This window comes from Aphelocoma coerulescens, chromosome 6 (assembly GCF_041296385.1).
Source record: "Aphelocoma coerulescens isolate FSJ_1873_10779 chromosome 6, UR_Acoe_1.0, whole genome shotgun sequence".
Classification (NCBI taxonomy): domain Eukaryota; kingdom Metazoa; phylum Chordata; class Aves; order Passeriformes; family Corvidae; genus Aphelocoma; species Aphelocoma coerulescens.
In genome coordinates, this window is record NC_091020.1 from 23,327,099 (window position 1) to 23,348,155 (window position 21,057).

The window sequence follows — 21,057 nt, forward strand, 5'->3', positions numbered from 1 at the left end:
GCCTGGGGCTGCCCCATCTCACCCTGTGATACCCATCAAACCGCCCAGCTTCCCCCCTCTCCCTAGCCTGGCAAAGCATCTCTTGCTTGCCTGCCGGAACAGGAGCACTTAGCTAGGATAAAAATAGCCATGTTTGCCTCCCAATGGACCAGGGATGGCAGAAGGTGAAAACTTCCCTGTTGCAGCTCTGCTGGGCTTGCCACATCCATTGCAGGATGGGCCCCGAGGAAGGTGAAGTCAGTGGATGAGCGTGGGCACGGATCACGCAGCCCTCCCAACCTACTTCCCTGGGACACTGCCGGTCCCTGAGGACGGCGAAGAAAATGTGGCCAAGCACGTGGTGGAGAGGTTGGAGGAGGGAGGTTGAGGAGGCCAGGGAGCAGCCGGATGGACCAGCCCAGAAGTGCAGGGGATCTGTGGGCTGGCCAGGCTCCAGCTTTGCTTCTCAGGCGAAGCGGAGGGGGCATTGCCAGAGCTGTCCCGGGAGTTTCTCTCCAGCCAGTCAGTGCATGCAGGCTCCGTGCATTGGCCGGGCCACAGGGAGGGCTGGGGGAATGTGTTTAGTTCTCTGAGCATTTCTCCACTGCGTTTTCCTTGCTAAATGGCTCTTATTTTTAGATCCAGGCAGTTGCTAAGCATCACTGCCTCGCTAAGGCGGCTTCTTTCATGGCTTGACACCAAAGCACGCTGACAACACGCTGCCTCGTGAGCATGGCCCTCCCTCCTCGCTGATCTGGATTCCCTTCTGCCCCGCGGCTTCTGTGGGCCGGGCTGGGCACAGGGATCAGGAGGGATGCTTTGCCTCCTCCCGCAGCCGCTGCTCTCCTCTGTCTCTCTCTGCATGGGTGAGAGAAGGAAGGGAGGAGCTCTGGGAAGCGATGGGAGGCGGACAGCCCCCGAGATGTGCCCAGGACCCCTGCCATGGTGCAAACAGTCAGTACTCAGGCAGTGGCATGACAAAAGCCCCTGGCTTTGTCCATGGAGGGGACTCTCCAGCACAGTCTGCATCTCCCGGGGATGGCATCGTGCACAGATGGCAACAAATCACCAGGGGCAGCAGCGGGACATCAAGTTCCCAGTGCCAGATGTACCGGTGGGCTGTGAGCTCCTCTCTTGGCAGCACTGTGCCTCTGGAAGCCTCCCCAAGTATGCTGCTGCTTCAGCCTTTCCCTGGGGCTGCCGGGGATGGGGGTAAAATCCTGCTGGAGACTCCAACTCTGCGTGGAAAGCCATGCTCGGGATGGGGACGGCAGTGGGACCCGCTTCTGTGCTCGGCTGCAGGCAGGGGGACCTGGCCGCCCTCCCCACACCTCTCCTACATCTCTTGACCCCTGCCCATCCCCTCCGTCTCGGACCGATTTCTCATCCAGCGTCTCCCCCAAGGCGGAGATGCAACAGTCCCGCGGGACTGGGCAGGGCTGGGTTTCCGTCCCTGGGGGTCCCACGGCGCAGCCCGGCATGGGCACCGACACGCAGGGCTCGGGGGATCCTCGCTCCCCCGCAGTGGGCTGTGGGGGTCGGAGCCCCTCCTGCCCCACGCCTTCTCCATCTCTGTCCCCTTCTCCGTCCCTGCGCGGTGCCTGACCCCCGGGGCTCTCCCGAACCGCCGGAGACCGCACCTCGGTGCAGTCCGGAGCAGCTCTCCCCCTGCCTCTTCCCGGGAGCGCCCCCGCTCTCCGCCCCCCCCCCACCCGTGCCTCAGTTTCCCCGCGGTGGTGGGGCCGGGCTGGCGGCTCCCGGGAGGAGGCGGGGAAGCACGGGAGGGAGGGGGCGGCCGTGCCCAGCCCCGGCGGCGGCGGCGGGGACCGGGGCGGCTGCGCGCTCCTGCTGCCGTGCCGAGCCGTGCCGAGCCGAGCTCCCGGCACCGCCGGCCCCTTGCCGCTGCCGCGCTGAGCGGCGCGGGCGGCGGGGCGGGGGGAGGCGGCGGCCGCGGGCCGCCCCTGCCCGCCGGCGCAGCCCGTGCGCCCCGTCGCCGTTCCCCCCGCCGCTTGGCGGGGCGGGAAGATGCGGAGCAAGGGCAGGAAGGAGAGCCTGTCCGACTCCCGCGACCTGGACGGCTCCTACGACCAGCTGACGGGTGAGTGCCGCCTCCGGGGAAGGTGCAGCAGCCACTCGGACCACGGCGCGGGGCGGTCCCGGGCACCCGCTTCCAGCCCCGCTGAGCCCCGCTCCCTGCCCGCTCCGCTTCGCCGCACGCCTTGCTCGGGGAGAGGGGGAACGGCCGCGACCCCGGCAGGGGGACAGTCCCGACCCCCGGGGGGGAGGATGCTTCGAGGGCGATAGGGAGGCAGAGGTTATCCCTAGGCAAGGAAAAGGCCCCGGAAGGGGGGTGGGATGCTTGGATCGCTTTTGGCCATCCCCCAAGCTCACACTCCCTCACTGTTACTCCCAAGCCCCTCGGGACACCAGGGTCTGGTGCTGGGCTCTCTCTGCCATCCCTCGGCCCCCCCCCCCCGCACCCTGGGGTGGCACAGCAGCATCCCAGCAGCAGGTTCCCTAGGAAAGACAGGCTCACTCCACTCAGAAAACCCCAGCAGCACCACGGTGCCTGGTGTCTTCACCGGTCACTCGTTGTCCCCTAGAGCCTTCCTTGAGACGTCCTGCTCGTGGATGGGGGAGCTGTGGGACAGAGAGGATTAAGAGGACTCATTTGTGATCCTGTTGTATTCCCCTCCATCCTCTGCCCCATCAGGGAATTGCCGACCATCCCATATCCTGCAACATCTGTCCACCCGTCACACCTCATCCTCCACTGTCCGATAAGGAAGCAGCTGGGCTGGAGCTGGCAACACCCCTCCTTCCCCACGTGTTCTCCACAGATCAGGCCAAATCCTGTGCCCTTTCAGGGCCTCTGTCGCAGCAGCTGTGAAATGGGGCAGCAGTTCCCACCTGCTTCCTGGAACCCACAATGGAGCTGAACCTTTCCTTAGCCAGTGGGGTTCGGTGTCCTTGTGCCGCAGGCACTGTTGTGTGTGCACAGGCGGCTTCCCTGAGTCCCGGTGATGCTTTTTCTCTTGCTAAAGTCTGGGGTGGATTTCAGGATTTGCTCTAGAATTTCAAATAATTGGTGGTAGCAGGGCAGGACCCCTGTTCTGCTTTCCTGAGCAGCCCCACACATGGGAAATGCTGCTTACTGTCGGCCCAAACGTGCTGCAGGGAAGATATTTTGAGCTGTGTAGGAAATTGGAACCCACACACAACTTTTGGTTTCTCCGGTAACTTTAAAATGTCCATATGGATTTAAATCAAATCAAAGTTAAAAATAAATTCCAGTCTCTCCAAGCCTGAGACCTTTTATGCCTGGGCTTACCTCTGAGCCAGCTGTGCAGCAGGAACCTGGATGGAGTGGAGCTGTGCCACCATGCAAGTCCCTGCCCGCAGGGATGGGGCTTTGGGGAAGTCTTTGGGGAATAAGGCTGGAAATATCTGCCCCATTTCCCAGAGTGGGAAACAGGCCCTGTAGGGCATGTCACTCATTTGCTATCACTGTCAAGTCAGTGACCTGCCAGGGCAGAGCCTGCAGTAGCACCACGGAGGAGAGGGAGCTGGCCCCAGTGGCACTGATTTCCCCTGCGCTGGCTGAATGCGCTGAAGCTGACCCCCCTGTGGAGGGAAAGTTGTCCTTCTCCCAGAAAGTGTGGAAGCGATGCAGGCAGGAGAGGCGATGCAACCTTAGCTCTAGGGAGCATTTACTGTCTTGACCCCATGGCTTCTAACCTGATCTTGGCTCTCCTGATATCCTGGAGATGTGGTAAGGAGCCGGGACCTCCACAGTGCTGTAGCAAAGCCCTGGGGTGAAGCCGGCAGTGCCAGTGTAGGCTGTCTCTTCCTGCAGATGGGAGGGTTGCTGCTGGCACCTGCTGTTTGGTAGCTCAGCTCTGCTTGGGGTCAAGCACGAGCAGTTTGGGGTGTTCCTGCAGCTTTGGGGACCCCCATCCATCAGGGTGTGTCAGAGTTTAGAGGACATCTGCCATGCAAGAGTTGTTAACTGAGAGATGATTTGGTGTCAGGCAAGGCGACACCCCCACGGCAGCTCCAGCGATTGCTGGTGTGTACAGGGACAGCAGTCAGTCCTGCTGCCTCCCCATCACTGCCCGAAACCAGGGGTAAGCAATGTGATTCCCACCTATGCATGCCCAGAGAAGGATCAGCAGTACCCACTTCCAGAAGAAGGAGAGGGGCCCACAGGAAGCAGGGCCCCCAGCCATGCTCAGGGTAGAAACTCTCCACAATGTCCACTCATTCTTAATTTTAAAAAGCTGTTGAAAATGAGGGTGCAGTGACAGCCCCCACTCCCTGCGGCGTCTCCAGCGATGCCTATCTGCCCCGGCTATGTGGGCACGTGGATGTGTGTGTGAGAGGCCCGAGTGAATGAGAACTGCCTGCGTGTGAGCAGGGGGGAGAGCAGCAGCGCTCCCTGTGCCGGGGGAACACGGGCTGGCTGCTCTGGGGCGAGCCGGGAGTGCCCCTGCCTGTGCTGGCCCCGGTGCGGCGGCGCGGGGCAGAGGCAGAAAGCAGCTATGCCTGCCTGGCTGCTGAGCCTGTGGCTGGGCACCCACCTGGGGGTTAAGGAGAGAAATGTTTAGGTTACACCACCAGGAAATTAAACTGGTCAATTTCTGGGATATTTAGATGACGCTAGCGAGAAATAAAAGCCATCCATAAATCACATTATTCCTCCAGCCCCTAATGGCATGAGCGATTAGTGTGCAAGCAAAGCCCAGAGCCACTGTCTCAGGACGAGCCCAGAGCCACTGTCTCAGGACTGCTCTGGCCATGGCTCTCCATGCAGCAGAAATGCGAATCCAGTGCCACTTTGTCCCGAGAAGCGCAGGTACTACATTCCTGACCCTGAATGCTGGCAGTGTGAGAGGTGAGTGAACTCGGAGGAGGGTTTCCCTCCTGCCTGATGCTCCATAGGGATGTGTGGGCATCAGGGCTGCCCTAGATCCAGATGGGGAGCAGGGGTGGGTGGCCTGGGACTTGTCTTACCCCATTGGACAAGCCCCTCCAAGCCATGCTGTATCCCGTGAGTGGGACAGCATGTGCCAGCACGGGGTCAATATTCTAGCCTGTTTGGGGTGAGGCAAACCCCCTAACTGCCTTTTGGAAAGATGAGGGATTCATCTCCAGGGCTGTTTGGTCCCCAAAAAGGGGTTAGGAGGCTCACTTTTCACCCTTGCTTTTTCACATCTGCTTTTTTCCTCCAGTTGTCATGATCTGGGGACTCAAGCAACCGCTTTGCTCCACCCCAAAGGCAGCCGCAGCATTTGCAGGGTTGAGCAATTGCTATAGAGATCATCTGCAGAGCTTTGGGATCCTCCTGTCTCCAGAGACACAGCTGATGGATGGGGACTCCCCAAATCCTAGCAATTTTAGAAGCCCACCCTGTGAGATGAAAGCCATAGGCAGCAGCATAGCGGCAGCGCAGCATCTGGCTGAGCTCTACTCCCTGCCTGGAGGGAGGGTGTTTCAGAGGTATTTCTCCCCATGGCAGTAAGAAAGGAGAGGTGGAGCCAAGCTGTCCCCCACAGACACATCAGAGAGAGAACAGGCCAGTCGGGTCGATGGGAGGACAGTGGGAGCAGGTTCCGGTTCCTGCCATGGGATAAAGCTGAGGAGCTGCGTCCCAGCAGTGCCGTAGGAGGGTCCCAGGTGATGGGCAGATCTAGGGCTGTGCCAGGGGCTTGTTCTGCTGCCGGCAAACCTGGCAGCTTCATCGTGTCTGCTCACAGCCCATGATCAGCCAGGTGGGGGGAATATCTCCACCAGCTTGCCATAGCGTAGGACTTCCATCTGCACGGGGGATAATTTATTTCCCAGAGTGTGGAGGAGGTGTCAGTACTAGCCTGTCCCAAATAATAGCATGTGTAGGGGGAAGCGCTGGGGTCTGCTGGAGTGACAGGGTCACTGGGTGGGAGCAAGGGCATGAGCAGGCAGGGGCTGGCCAGGAGCCTGGCTGCAAGTGTGCACGGCAGGTTGTGTGCTGTGCCTGTCTGCTGGGTGGGTCCCAGGGAGGGGGCTGGGGTGGAGACGGTGCCCAAGACCAGCTCGCCCACGTCCAGAATAAAGGTCCTTCTCTTGTCCAGTTGCTTCCTCAGGAACAGCCCTGGGTGCACAGCCCTGCCCTCATGAGTCTGGCAGGGCCAGCTGCCTGCATCCCTCTGGTCTCTGCCAGGCATGGGCTGTCCCCTCCTCCTAGGAGCAGCCCCCAGGAGGGGTCACACCCACCAGTGTCCTTCCCCTGGGTGTCTGACCTGTGGAAACGGTGTGTTGCCCATCCCCCTGCTCCCCTGCTAACTTGCCTCCCCTCCTGCTGCTGCCCCATGCGACCTCCCTCTGCTTGCCCCTTCTGTTCCTGCAGTCTGGCAGTGAGGCTGGGCTGGAAGCCACGCTGACCCTCGAGCCAGGTCCCCAAGCTCCCAGGAGGTCCTGTGTCAGGGTGGGGTACTGTAGGGAAGGGTGTCCCCGTTGTGTGCCAGGGTTAGGGGCTCCCATGGGTCATCTCTGTGCCAAAGCGCCTTGCCCTCAGTGGCTGCTGCACCTTCTTGGGGTGATGGGACTGTTGCCTGACTCTGCCTCATCTCTGTCTGCTGTCTCCCTCCTTCTGGCATCTGTACCCTCTTCCTCTTCCCTTTTGCTGTCCTGGCTTGTCTGCAGTCCTCTGATGCTGATGACTCCTCTCTCATGGGGTGTTGTGGCATTGCTGAGATCCTGAGGGTCGCTGATGGAGGGGATGCTGCTCCTAGCCACACATGGGGCAAGCAGCATGTGAGTGATGCTGCTGGGTACCTCTGCTCATGGGCAGGTTGGATTTCGCAGGTGGAAAGGCTGGAGCTGAGGTTTTGGCAGCCGCTGCTGTATCCCTGCAAGCAAAGGCAGGTTGGAGTCCATGGGGAATTGGTGGCACAGGATTAATTGACAGGAAGTTCTCGGATTTGGTTGGGGTGGTTAAACGGCTGATCGCTACAGATGCTGATGCATAATTCATGGACTGTCGCAACTTCGGCCAAGGGATACAGCTCCTGCTGCACCGGGCTGGCCAAGCACAGGCTCTTTCACCATTTCTGTGTCTGGGCATAGAGTTTTTCCTCACTGTTGGCCATGTTACAGCTGGAGAAGGTGTCTCGACTTGGTGGTGCTGTTCTCATACTGTGTGTTGTGCTGGAACCAGTTGCCCTCACAGCTTTGGGAGCCAGGACATGAGGAGATTTGGTCCCTGGAGCAAACTCTGGTTTCTTCCAGGCTGTATTGGGTCCATATGTCCCAGCTGGAGCTGAGCCTCATGCCTTAACAGCCTGGACATCAGTGGGTTGTGCCAGCCCTGAAGGACAGGAGAGACCCCATCCATGAAGCTGCCCCTGCCTCCCTTGCTGGCTCTCCTCATTAGTGATGTTTTCATTAGGGGAAGTGGTTTGGTTTTGTTTAAGCCAAATTGCTGTGCTTGGGAGATGATAAATCCATCTGCTGGCAGATCGCTCTCCTGCCGCCGGGATGGATCCCAGCCCTGCTCTCTAATCGTGCCGCAGATAAATGAGCCTTTAGTGAAATGAATCTCCGTGCCATCCCTCGCCAGGGGGAGGCTGAGCTGGGTGGGATGATGCCATGGTGAGGGGCTCTGGTTTAAGGTGGGGAATCACAACCCTTCACTAACACTGTAGAACTCTGAGGGTGCTTATTGCTGAGCAGGTGAACTGCTGGGGCTGTTGGAAGCGGCTTCCCTAGGAGCAAAGGGGCAGAGGAGCCCCTTTCTATGGGGCAGGGTCTGTGGATGGGAGTAGGGGTCATGTTCAACCCATTGTCCATGCCAGAGTGCTCTGCTGGCAGCTGGGGCTGGGTGCATGCCATGCCATGGGGGTGAGTGGCAGGATATGGGGACGAGTGGCCCCGCTCCCAGCAATACCCCCCTGAGGGGGGTTCTGTGGCAGCCGGGCTGTGCTGGGTGGGAGGCTCTTACTGGGGTCCTCCTGTCCCCCAGCTGCCGTGGCTCTGGCTGCTTCTGGCTTTTAAGTAAATTTGTCTTCCGCTTCAAATGAAAATGGGTGGTGCAGCCCCTGGGGAGCAGTGAGAGTAATTAGCTTGTTTGGAGATGGAGCCCTGCGGGAGGGGAGCTGGGGGCAGGATACTGCTGCCTTCAATGGGATTTGACAGGGATGGGGGGTGTGGAGGGCTGCCACCTCCACTGCCTCTGAACCCGGGCTTCCTTGAATGTTTCTTCTCTGGTCCACACAGGGCAAGTCACTGATGGACACTCCTGGGCAGGGAAGGCACTCACTGGCATTGACATGCACTTATGTGTCCATGCCTTGCTCACCTCTCCAGCCCCAAAGGCTCAGCTCCATCAGGTTCCAGATGACTCCAGCCCCATTTTGGCAGGAAGCCCTCTGCTTTTGAACCTGTTGAGTAGGAGATGCCTCCTGTTCAGGGAGCTGGCACCCCTCCCAACCCCAGGCTGGTGTTGGCATTGCTGCTGGGGACTCTGGGCAAGAGGGTCAATGTCCCATCCATGCTGCTCCTGCTCACTCCACCTGGGGACGTGGGGGCCCTTGAGACCCTGAGGTCTGCAGGACATACAGGTAGGAGCCCCAGCTCTGAGCCTACGTGATTACCCAATTCCTGTGCCAGCTTCATCTGCAGTGAGTGTTTTAGGGGTTGTGCCTATGCAAGTGGGGGCACTGCACACCCCTGCATGCAAACAAACCCGATCCACTCTCCACTTAGAGAGCCCAGGGCCATAACTGGGACAGGCAGATGGCTTTGTTCTGGATGGGAGCCAGGTGTGGGGTCTGACTGCTCACAAACAGGTCCATCAGGGACCATGCTGCAGCAGCAGCAGTGCCCATAGGAAGGCAAGGAACACTCAGAGCCCCAAGGGATGGTGCCAGGCTGGCAGTGGAGATGGACAGCTTCACCTGCAGTCCTTCTCCAGGGAGCAGGTCAGGGACAATGATGGAGTAACTATATCAGCAGGTGGGATGGTGGCACAAATCTGCTGCTACAGCCACAGCTCTGCCCTGCAGAGACTTGAGAGCTGGATAGGATTGGACACCCTGGTCTGTCCTGCTGTCCCTGTGAGACACTTCCCATGGCAGTGACATTCCTGCTGGGGAGAGGCTCAACAATCTGAAGCAGAGGAAGGTTTCTTGGCAAGATGCTAACATGAGAGACTGGCATGACCCTGTCACTGAGCCTCTGTGGGGTAGAAAGTGGGACCCTGCTCCTGGCTTCAGGCACTGCCCCCAGCAGCAGAGCTGGGATGCACCAACTCCCTTACCTGTCCTCTTCCCATTACCAACCACACATCTGGACACCAAAAATGTGCTTTTTAGGGATGGAGTATTATTGGTGATGGTCTGGCCAGGATCTGAGTCACAGGGAAGAGGGGTTTCCTTGACCCACCTGGGGAAGGTGTAGCCCTGTGGGATGCAGGGAGGCACCAGAAAACTCTCACACCCATCAGGAGCCAGGTCAGGAGCCAGGGAAGAGCCGTCTGTCTGCTTTCACCGGTTACTGCAGCCCATGCAGCTGTGGTGCAGTGAAATGAGAACCGGCCTGCTCGCTAACGAGATTAGACAGGCGAGCCATTGCTCCTGGCCCCTTTGGTTAATTGCTTCTTCCTAGATTGAATTTTTTAAAATTGCATTGCTTACAGAAAGCCCCTGAATGGGTTTAAAGGCAATAATCCACCCGTCACTGCAAGGACCCCCCTGGGGCTACTTGGCAGTGGGTTGTTGAAGTCCCTGATGTGTCTCTCCACGTGTCTCTGGTGTCCCCAGGAGGTGGCTGGCAGCACTGGCCCTTGACAGCTCCTGATTTATTCCAGGAGGGAATACGCATTAATTTTTAATGGTGTGATTTAGTGAAGTCAGGGGTGAGGAGAAGGGACTGGGTCGGATGCCAGGCTCTGTACTGCAGCCCATGTGACAGGTCCCTTTTGCCCCCACCACTGCTGCCTCAAGGACTGTGGCGGGCAGCTGCCCATCCTGCTGGACTCCTAAGGGCATGCTGGATTTGGGTGGTTCAGCGCCCCCAGCCCTGGCTGCACTTGCTCGAGGTCTCGTCTGACCCTAGAGCAGGGAGGGAGAGCCGCTGGTGCCAAGTTCTGGGGTCACAGCACAGGTGGAAAAGGGATGTGGGGCTTGGGCAGCACAGTGACAGATGACATAATACGCTGTGGTTATGACTGATCCCAGCACCTCTTGGGAGCATCTCAACTCTCTCCTGAGTGGTGGGATCTGCCCTTAAGCACCTCTTTCTTTCCCCCTCACTCTGCTTCTAGAAGTTGATCTTCTGAGCCCATCCCCAGCCCTCTGCTGCTCATGCTGACCCAAACAAATTTCCCCTGGAGCCCGCCCTCCTTGCTTGCTTCCCCTCCGTCATGCAAAGTGAGTCACTCCCAAGCACCAGGAATCATTCATGTCATTTCCCCCTTTGCCGCAAAGTCATTAATGCGAGTGGAATAATTTGTTGCATAACGGAGAGGATCAGCGGGAGCGCTGCTCCGGCAAGCAATTACTGGCCCTGGCCACCACTACCCTGGGAGAGGGCAGCTTGATGGGATCCTGCTGGTTCCACGGCTGCCCCATGCTGGCAGCAATGGGGTCGGATCCCTGAGGCATTTTTCCAAAACCCATCAAGTCCTGACTGAAACCCAGCCGGGGGGGATGGACCCGTTTGTCATGGCCTTGGTGTCTGCTCACCCTCACACAGATCCTCCGAAAGGGGCGTGTTCCAACTCCCCCACAGTGACACAGGCAAGAAGTGTCCCCTGCATTGATCCGGGTGTGTATTGTGGCACCCTTCGTTCTGGCCACATCCCTGCCTCTTACCCACTCCAGCTCCTCTGAGCTCCCCAAGCTGTGGGGTCACAAGTGCTTCCCACCAGCAGCCAAATCACTCCTGGCTTCTTGCTCCAGAACTGGGGACCCCAAAGCGTTCTGGCAGAGGTGCAGGCAGCTCTGGAACTGCTCCCAGTGAGTTCCCAGCTGGCTGTTTTTGGTGTAAACCCAAGCACAGCTGGCGGTCTCTCCTGGGGACCTTGCAGCCTCCCAAGTAGAGGGTTGGCTGGAGGGGGCACTTGCCACCCCACCAGCTAAGGGGTGTCGGTGCTGAGAGCCTGTGCTTGAGTGATGCTCGCTGTGATTGTGGTAGATCCAGTGTCTCCCCTGCATGTCGAGTGGGAGAAGGGCAAGGAAGAGTGCTTTAGGTGATAAGAGGCATTGTGGAGGCTGCTCCCCCTTGCCAGCGTTAATTTCCTTCTATCCGACACTTGGCCCGGCATTAATTTAAAGATGCTGTAATGGGAGAGGGAGAGCATAAGAGGATTGGGCTGAGGGCAGGAGGATTTAATGAAGGGAAGGGATGGGGCTGGGGCTGGGAGCTGCACAGGGTCTGATGGTGCAGGATAGGCAGGAAGTGCCGTGCACTCCTCAAGACCGAGCCACCGTGACGTGTCCCAAGTGCCACTGTGGTGGTACCCGTGGTACCCTCCAACCCCTGGGAGTGAACATGGGAGTGAAGCTTTTTCCCTCCTCAGGGAGAGCTGCTGGTGGCTGGGTGGGGACGGGGCTGTGAGCTGCTTGTTTGCAGTGTGCCCGTGCCCCACGTTCCACCCCTGTTTGTTCTTTGCGTGAGACACCAGGCACAAGTTTCAAACCCAAGCCTGGAGTAACCCAGCAGAAGGACATCGTGCCTGGCTAGGGAGAGTAGGGGGGAAGGAGCAGGCAGAGCCCCTCTGGGGTGCCATGTCCCAGCTGGGACTTTGTCCCCTTGCCTCAGCTGGGCAGCAAGCCCCTCGGTGCAGGGGGATGCCCTGAAGCAGAAGGGGGAAGAAGGAGATGGTGTCTAATATTTCAGAATGACCCACTGAAAACCTGCTGTTCCTTGGGGCTGCTCGTCCCCCAGCATCCCCAGAAGGGGCTGGGATCGAGGCCACCCCAGCGTAAACTGGAGGGAGAGGCTCTTTTGGGACCACACCCATGGAGGCAAAGGAACCTTTTCCCCTCCTCCATCCCTCACAGACTCAAGAGCCCCACCTCTGCCCTGGACCCCCGTGCTGGGACAGGGACGCGGGTCCCAAGGGATTGTGGTGTCCCTCCAGCCCCGAACCGTCCTGTGCCTCCCTCAGCACTGTTTGTTTTCTCAGCCTGCCCTGCTGTAATTACAACCCGCTGTCACTCTCTGGATAATACATCTTCTCTTTTATCGCTGCTTAATTAAATAACTGTGGGGAAGTGAGGGGCTGGTAACCCCTCGTTTGCTGGGATGAACAACCCAGTGACACTGAGGAGATCTCGCAGGGCTGGCAGAGGAGCTGGATGGGAATGGCTGTGCCCTGGGCTGGGCAACATGGCTGAATGTGGGGTACCTGCATGCCCTTGGGAGGGATGAGGTGCTGATTTGTTGTTCATGGGCACAGGACTCTGGCACAGATGTTTCCAGGCCATCCACCCTGAGGAAGTGCCCTGGATGTGACCACTGACACCCTGTGTGTAATTCTCCCCTCAGCTTGGAGCCTTGCCCGCTGCCAGGCTGGGAAGAGTGTGCTGCTAGGCCAGCCACCTCTGCCCACAATTAGTTGGTGCTAATGAGTGCCCCTGGCAGGTGCTGCCAGGTCAGTGATCTTTGGCTGAGCATCTGCCAGGCTATCCCCCTGTGGGACCAGACACATGAGTCCCACTCCCTGCTTGGCAGAGCGTCCTTGGTTGTGCTGTTGCTCTCCAACACGGACATGGCTCCCTCTGCTCTCTCTCCATCCCTTGCCCCATCGCTCTGCTGTTTCTCTGCCTTTGCACCTTCCCCTGGAGGCTGGTCCCGGTTTGGGCACTGCCAGTGGTGCACCTCCAGGTGCTGCCCCTGTGTCTTTCTGCTCTGGGTGCTCTCCCCATCACAGCCACCCCACAAGTTGCTGTAGCAGTGGAAATGGAGTCTGCTATGACATCCTCAGGATATGGCCCTGTTTAAAAACACGTGGGCTGGGGTGGTAGGAGTACTCCCCTGGGCACTGCTCATCCTGCTATGATGGGTTGGGGATGAGATAGATGTACAACATGTCTGACTGGGGTAGACTGGGAAATGTCCCCCACTGTGAACAGCCCTGGGTGTCGGGACCCTGGCTTGGAAATGATCTGTCTGGAGATGGAGCAGTTTTAGAGGCACTCTGGGATTTTGTGGCAGGATGTTGTGGGAAGAGGAGTTCCATGACAACATTGGGGGTTGTGTACAGATGTGGGAGCATGGGATGACCTGCTGGCTCAGGGTAGCTCTCCTGGTGTGCTGCCCAACCTCACAGCCTGTCCTCCTGCCTGCCCTGGATTTGCAGCTCCAGACTTGACTGGCACAGATCAAAGCCTGGGGCCATCTCTCATCTTGGCTAACCTGGGTCCCTCCTGCCCCCAGCCCAGAACGCGGGGGAGGTTTGGAGGTAATCCTTGCAGACGAGATGCTGCTGGCTAATTATAGCAGAACCTCTCACTTCGTGGGAACCACGGCGAATTGTCCCTCGAGCCCTGGCAGCAGTGGTACAAATCTTCCGCTAATTAGACTTGAAAGTCCTCCCGTGAGCTCAGACACAGGATAGATATTTGATTATTAACATATTTATTTCTGCGTCTCTCAGCAGGTCTTGCACTGGGAGGCTGTACTCTCCCTCCATAATTGCCAGGCACATTTATTCCTATCAAGAATGCCTGGGGGCTCCAGGGAGGGGGGGCTGTTAGTCTCTGTGTGCTCATTTTTGGGATTGTCTCATTAAGGTGTGTAGAAGACAACTGAGAAGGTCTTAGGCAGGAGCAAGGTCCCCAGGCTCTGCCCTGTGCGTTCCACCACCCCTCTTCCACATGGGATGCTCCTGACCCTCCTGCCCAAGTGGGAGCCCAGGGATATCTCCCGAGCACAGCGGGTCCAGGCACTGGGTAGGCAGAGGAGGGATGAGGATGACCCAGTGGTGTGGAGCTGGTGCTGGGCGCCATAGCCCAACACAAAGCTGCTGGCCATGGCACCTGCAGGGAGAGCATCCCTCCCTCCAGTGGAGGCAGACAAACTGCAATGGAAACACTGCCTCTGAAACAACTGAAAATAGCTTTCCTGTCCCCAAAACGTCAGTTTTAAAAGGCGGTCTCTGAGGGCCCCCCTGGGCTGCCAGTGGGCTGAGTGGGTGCCCTGGAGACGCTGAGTGAGCAGCCCTGCTGCCCCATGGGGCAGAGAGCGCAGCAGGGTGGAGGGCTGAGCCATCACCCAGGGTACAAGTGGAGAGAGGGTCAGTGCTGCGTGGGGGGCCATTAGCCCAGCCATGGGGATGTGCAGTGTCTTGGCTAGAGGCTGGAGAAAGGTGCAGGTGAGCTGTGGACAGTTGGAAAGGCAGCACTGACCTTGTGTGTCTGCCCTTCCCTGAGCCACCCAGGTCCACCCAGCCACCCATCCAGGGGCTTCAGGCCAGTGCTGGGGTGTGATTGGCATGGGCTTGGTGAGGAGCCATGGGTCAGGACCTCAGTCCCATCTCCAGCACCACTTTGCTCTCCCTCCCTGCCTTGCTGCCGTGTTTCCCTGAGCTGAGGGCACGTTCCTCGTTGCAGTGCTGGAGTTATTAATAGCAGCAAACACTCTCGGTGCCTTCAAGCCAAGTCCATTTTGGGGGAGATTCCTGCCATTTGAAGTATGTTTCCCCTCCGGGCATCTTATCTCCCTCTCCCAGCTGTGCAGCCAGAGTGTGTCGGAGCCCCTGGATAAGCGCTGGTGCTAATAGCCCGTGTCACTCGGCACAGCAGCATCCGCCTGGGTGACAGAGGGTGTCCCGCTCCCTGGCCCACAGGCAGCCCCGGGCTGCCTGAACACGTGGGAGCCGAGGTCGTGTCCCAGCCTGTTCCCACTGTGCTTCCTCCTGTCACCCTGCAGAATCAGATCTGTTGGTGGCCAAGAGAGTGCTGATTGCAAGGAAATGAGCCTAGTGCCACCTCCCACTTGCTGGAGCCCAACCTATGTGTGATTGTGTGGAGCTCATTTCATTTGTCGCTGTCACTGTGGCTTGATGTTGGGGTGGTGAGGGTGGCAAGGCTGGAGAGATGCTGAGGACCATGTCCTCTCCTGGAGCAGACTTGGGGGCAGGGGTGGCATCGCTTGTGACCGGGCTGAGATTTTTCCCAGCCTCTCAATTCAGGAGACCCTGGTGAGGCTTGGAGTGGGCACTGGAACAGGGCTGGGGATGGAAATCCTTGCTGATTTTCATGGGGTGCCATGGGCATGGAGCAAGGTCAGCATCTGAGGGGCAGAAAGATTCGGTTTGGGATAAGGAGATGCCGTGTCTGTGCTGTGCCCCAGTGCGAGCTGTGCACCCCCCTACAGCAAGGTGCCCACTTGTGAAGACCATGCTCTTTGGAGGTGCTGGGGGCTGTGCTGCCTCACTGCCTGATATATCCTGATAAATGCCCCCAACATTGCTGTGCTTTTCAGACACAACAAGCTCTGAAATGCCCCCAGATGGTCCAGGCAGGTTATGGTTCTACTTGCTTACAGCTGCAGTCTTGATGTGTCAGCCCTATAACCAGGGCTGGGTTCAGCTCCTGGCTGCTTTCCCTTCCCTGTGCGTCTGTTTCCCTGCAGCTGTTGGTGCAGTTTTTAGCCTTCCCATTGCAGGACATGGAGACACTCGGGGTGCACCCCATGAGCCAGGGTGGGGGTTGACGAAGCCGTTCCCCCACCTTTGTCCCCTCCTACACGCCGCTTCTATCCTGTTCGTGGGGTCAATGAATTATTCATGCCCTGGCAGGCGCAGGTGTGTCTGTGGCCGCCTGTGTGATGCCAAGGGGGCTGACATGCCGCCGAGCACAGAGAGCTTTTCTGTGTAAATACCTAAAATATTTAGCAGAACTGACAAAAAAAATTCAGCTTGGGAGCAGTCAGTGTCTCAGGGCAACCTGGATGTCTGGGGGCCATCACGGGGGTTCTGGGGGTGATGGACACACCAGGGTGGTCCCTGGGGGGCTCTGACCTTCATCTTGGCCTGACACGCACCACCCAAGTTGGTGGTGGAGTTTGTGTCCGTTTGTCTGTCCAACCACCCATTCGTTGGGTCTTTCTGCTTGTGTCTGCCATCAGATTGTGGGGGTGCCTCATCCTTTCCCTGCATTGCAGAGGTGCTTTGGCATGTGCTCGTCCCTAGCGTGGTGCCACAGGCTGCTGCCCCGTCACCTGCTGCCTGCCAGCTGCTGGCAGGTGGGTGCTGCAGGACCAGCGCACAGCGCTGGGCTGAGTTCTTTCCCTGGCAGTGCCTTCCTGAGCAGACAGATCGCGTCACATGCATTTTTTAGCAAGATCCACCAGCTGAGAACGAGCTGAGCTGTCGTCGCATGTTTGTGATCAAAGCCAGACATGCCCTGGCAGCCCCGGGGAGAGTGGCCCTGCTTGCCATTCTTCTCCATCACATGGCCAATTTACTGGGCACAGCAGCCTGGGGATCCAGCAGTGTCACAGGTTGCAGGTGTGTTGCCCCTGCATTCCTGAATATACCAGGATGACCAGTGCCCTCCTGCCTTCTGGGGTTCAATGATTCCTGACCCGAACAGCTAAGGATGGGTGCTGTTATGATGCAGAGCTGTTGATGGTGTTATGCTTCACGTACAGTCCTACATCCCAAAAAATTGCACCTTCTGCTGGGAGTCAGAGTGAGCTGGGTTTGCTGGCAGCAAAGATTGGGGTAGGAAAGGATTTGTGCTTGTCCTGGGATGTGTTTTAGGCCAGGTTCACAAGGGACCAAGCAGATGTAAGGGATGCAGGGAGCTGTGGCCAGCTCTGGATGGGAAAGCACATGGAGCCAGCTGGCTGTGACATGGCAGTGCTGCCCTGCGAGGCAGCCTGGGCTGCTGGCAGCTTTTCCTTGGCCTTCACAAGCTCGTCCTTTCATGGATGTGCCTTGGCAAGGTGGGAGCTGTGTGCTGGCCCATGATCTGTACATCCCAGGGCCAAGCCGCAGGGTGTGTGGCCAGAGGCAGGAGGGGCTCATGGTTAGAGCACACAGCTCCTCCCAGGCCGTGTGCCCTGCTCCGAACCTTCCTCCGCCTCCTTGCTGGATTTGCTCCTGCCCCCCTCGCCTGCCCGGTGGTGGGGCGGCGGCTGCCTGCGGTGGGTGCCTGCGGTGGGTGCCTGCGGTGGGTGCCTGCGGTGTGCCCGCAGCACGGCTGTTTTGTGTTTCCCTCTGCAAGCACAGCAGAGCCCTCGGGCTGCACTTCGCTGTGACAGCACATCCCATGTCAGACCCGCTGCAAATCCTGACTGCTAATAGCTATGCAAATTACCTCATTAGCCGCCTTATTTATTTTCTCTGGCATCACGTTTTCAGCACTTCCCCCAGACCCGGAGGCTGCGGTTTCCCCGGGCTGGGAGGAGGCAGGAGCAGAGCAACAGCACGCGGGGCTGGCTGGGGCTGAACCTTCCTCTGCTGGTGGCAGCGGTGCTGGGATCCCACGGAGCCACCCTCCCCGATGTGGCGTGTCTGGAACCAGAAGCTCATGGCTCCTGAAGTGATCCATGCCGCCGGGGTGTTCACCTGCTTCTCCCTCATCATGTCCTGGCTCTGGGGTGAGTCCTGCTGAGCTCTCCCTCGAGCCAGGACCTGCTCTTTCCCTGCCAAGCAACTGTGGGTCTGGCATTGCTGGGATGTGTATGCCCTCCATCCCAAAAAAAGGGTGAGTTTGAATTATTTAGAGAGAGAATAGAGCATTTGCTCAGTCGCTGTGGGCTTGAGTGGTGGGTTGAGGCTTGGCACAGGGTCGCAGGATGTCCTGCATCCTTCCCACTCTGATTGTCCTTCCTTGGTAATGGAAATTTTCCTCCTTCCTTTCCTGATTGCCCTTCCCCATTACTGGAAATGTGCCTCCCACCCTGACAGCCCTTCCTCCCTGAGAGAAATGTTGGCATCTGCTTTCTGCCAGCCACGGGATGACTCCAGAGAGCCCAGAGATGCCCTGGCCAAGGTGGCCCTTGGCTGGGGCCCTGCTCTGGTTCTCTCCCTGGGCGGGGGGGGGTGTAGCCCAGGCTGAAATACTTTGAAGCCCAGGCACCATCCAGGGCTGGCACAGGCAGGAACAGCCTCTGACCACCAACCCAGCATGGTGCCCCTTGGTGATGTGCATGTCACAGGGCATCCCTACCCGTGCTGGACGTGCCTGCAAGGACTGCTTGTTTCCTGGCTGCATTTTCTAGGGGTGTTTATGTGCCCACGACACCTGTGACAGCGAGTCAGACTTTGCATGGACACCACGGGATCCACATACTGGTGTGATGACTGGTATAAAGACCTTGATTCAGCCACTCCATGGGCTTGTCACCACCGTGCTGAGCTGCCTGCAAGCATTGTGTCTTCTCCCCTCACACTCTTCTGTTTATCTTTTATTTCCCCCCTTCTCTTGGCGGCTGTGCTAATGAATATTTCATGGCCAGGAAGCAGTGTGAATTCCCCCGGCAGCTCCCTGCATTCCCTCGGCAGGTACCAGCCCGGTAATCGGTGGTTTAGGAAGGATGTATCTGCCAGGAAGCCATCTCGGGAGGAGAGGACCTGGGTAGGGAAGGAAGCAATGGCTCTGGTGTGGGCAGCTGTGTCGTGTCCTCCTCCTCGGCGGTGCTGTCACTGTCCCTTCAGCCTCCAAGGGACTGCCAGCGGACCGTGGTGGCCGCATGGCCTTTACGGTTCCCGTGCATCCTCTCACACGCGTGCAGGGCCACGCTCCGACACAACAGCACGTGTCCCCTCCTGTCCCCCGTGTGCCATCAGCTGCCACAGCCGTCTGAACGAGCCGTGTCCCCGGCTCACCTCCCGTGGCTCCGCCGCTCTGCTGCGCTGTACCGGGGCTCCTCTCAGCGTCAGGCAGCGGCACCGCGGCCGCACGGAGCGTGGGGCACGGAGCGTGGGCAGTCCGTGTCCCCACCCATGGCATCACAGGTGCGTCGCATGGCCTGTACTGCCTGTCCCGGCTCCTGTGCCTTTAAGCTGGAGGTGTCCCGGCACAGTCCGCAGGCAGGCATGGGACTGGGGAAGTGCGGGACAATGTTGGTCTTCAGTCTCTCTGATTTTGCCCTTTATCCCCTGCAGCGGGGAGCTGGGCTGGTCCCCAGCGGAGGCTCGGCATTAGGAGGTGCGGGCAGTATCTCCCTTTGCCAGGGTCTAATGGGGGGAGCATGAGCTGGAGACAGAGCCTGGAGCCATAGTCTTCCTCCTTCCCATTGCTGCAGCTCCAGCAACGGCATGTCCCCTTTGGGGGCCCAGCAGGTGCTCTGGGGGCCCAGGCTGACTCTAAGTATCTTTTTGGGAGATGATGTCCTTTGCCCCACAGTGAGGCACTGTGGGGATTGGAGTTCACCTGGGGCTGCAGCTGGGGCAGGGGCTGGGGAACCACTTAAGCAGGTCTGGGAGAACCACAGGCTGGGCTGTGGGGCAGGAGGCTGGCAGGATGCACCCTGCAGTGGCACCCGTGGTGGATGTGACCCAGGTGGGGTCTTTAGCAAGAAAAGTTGTGTAAGGGTGGCTCAACAGCTCTGCCTTGTGGCTTGCTTTTGATTTGTGCTGAATTCCTGCTCGGCTTCCCAGAGAGGAGCAGGGTCGGTGATCAGGATGGCCAACATCTGCTGCTCCGGAAAGGGACAGGAAATCCCCTGTCCCGCATGACCGTCACGACCAGGGTGCACAGGATGGCACTTTCATGTCTCACCCGCCCGGGACATGCTGGGATGGAGCAACTTTCCCTGTCAGATGGAGACTGGCTTCCAAGGAGCTGGGTATTGGGGTTTGGGATGGATCTGCGAACTTTGTTTGCTGTCACGTATTGTGGGCTCTGGCACCCTCCTGTGGCTGTTCTGTCACCTGTCCTGTATCCCGCGGGCCTTTGGGATGCTGCAGCTGCCTTGTTCTGAGCTGTGCTGGCTGGTCCCCGTGGACATGCTGCGGAGCTGCCCCTCTCCCCCAGCCTTGGGGACGGTGTGCATTTGCAGGATCTGGCCTTGCATCACACAGCTCACAGGACCTGATCACTGCAAAAAACTGTCCCAATGTGTGTTGTTGGGTTGAGCCAGGAGCAGAGCTCCTGGATACTGTGGGGTATCTGACGGTCCTAAACCCCAGACCTATCACTGGAAAGTGGCAGGAGTGGACTGGGAACTGCCGGCTACCCAGATTTCTGAACTTTCAGGTGGGGGGCAAGTGGTTCACAGGAGTAGATTCAGTCAAGGTATTGCATTCACAAATTATCTGTACATCTGTGTCTCTGACTGCTGAGCTGCCCACTCTGCCTCAGCTGGCCTGGATTGTCCCCTTCCCCTTGTGACGTCGATGTCCCTTGCAGCCTTTCCCTGGCCCGGGGCTTTGTGGACGCGAGTCCCTGCTGTGCTGTGTGTTGTGCCTTGTTTAGGATCTCTCCAAACCCCGCTCAGCAATGCAGTGACCAGTGCAGCATCCCCTGCTGTGGGTGCCCCCCACACTGGGACACTGTCATACCGTGGTGTGGAGACACTCTGTTGGGCAGCTGCCCCCCTTTTGCAGGGTCATAGCCTGTGTAAGACGGGGGGGGCTTGGTTTGGAGGGAATGACCCTTCTTTTGGGGAGCAAGGGGTGAGGTTCCACAGTACAGGGTTGGTGGGAGGTGGTGGTGCTCTTGCCCCTTCCCTTGGGGCTCCTTCTTGAGGTATTGGTAGGGACTGGACAGTCTGGCTGTTCCTGGCTGTATCATGGCTCCACCCTCTTTTCCATCCCCCAGAGAGTAGAAGCTGTAATTTCCATCAGGTCTCTTTTTGTTCACTTCCTTCCCTATTAATAAGAGATGAAATTTATGAGATTATAGAGCCTGGATGGATTCAGGACTGATAGAATCCTGCTGCTGTGGGGTGTGAATGCACTGTAGAGATGGAATATACCTGGGAAAATGGGAGTTGGGGAAGGGATGTTGTCTTGAGTCTGTACAGACCATCTCAGGCTGGCTCTGGGAGCAAGGAAATCCCACTGCCACCACACTCCAGTCTGTCTTCTGGCTCTGACATACTGTGTAAGTTAGCAGACTGCTGACAGGCTGAGTTTTG

The 21,057-nt window shown here is 58.5% G+C and overlaps 1 protein-coding gene across 2 annotated transcripts in view; it reads left to right on the top strand.

Annotated features, from left to right (window-relative positions):
* The first annotated feature begins 1,992 nt into the window (after window positions 1–1,992).
* KCNIP2 (potassium voltage-gated channel interacting protein 2) overlaps window positions 1,993–21,057 on the top strand; it is a 43,980-nt gene continuing 24,915 nt past the window's right edge. For both annotated transcript variants that reach the window (XM_069019867.1, XM_069019866.1), the window contains exon 1: window positions 1,993–2,077. In XM_069019867.1, coding sequence (XP_068875968.1) covers window positions 2,005–2,077 — 73 coding nt within the window. In that variant the 5' untranslated portion in view covers window positions 1,993–2,004. The remainder of the gene's footprint in view (window positions 2,078–21,057) is intronic.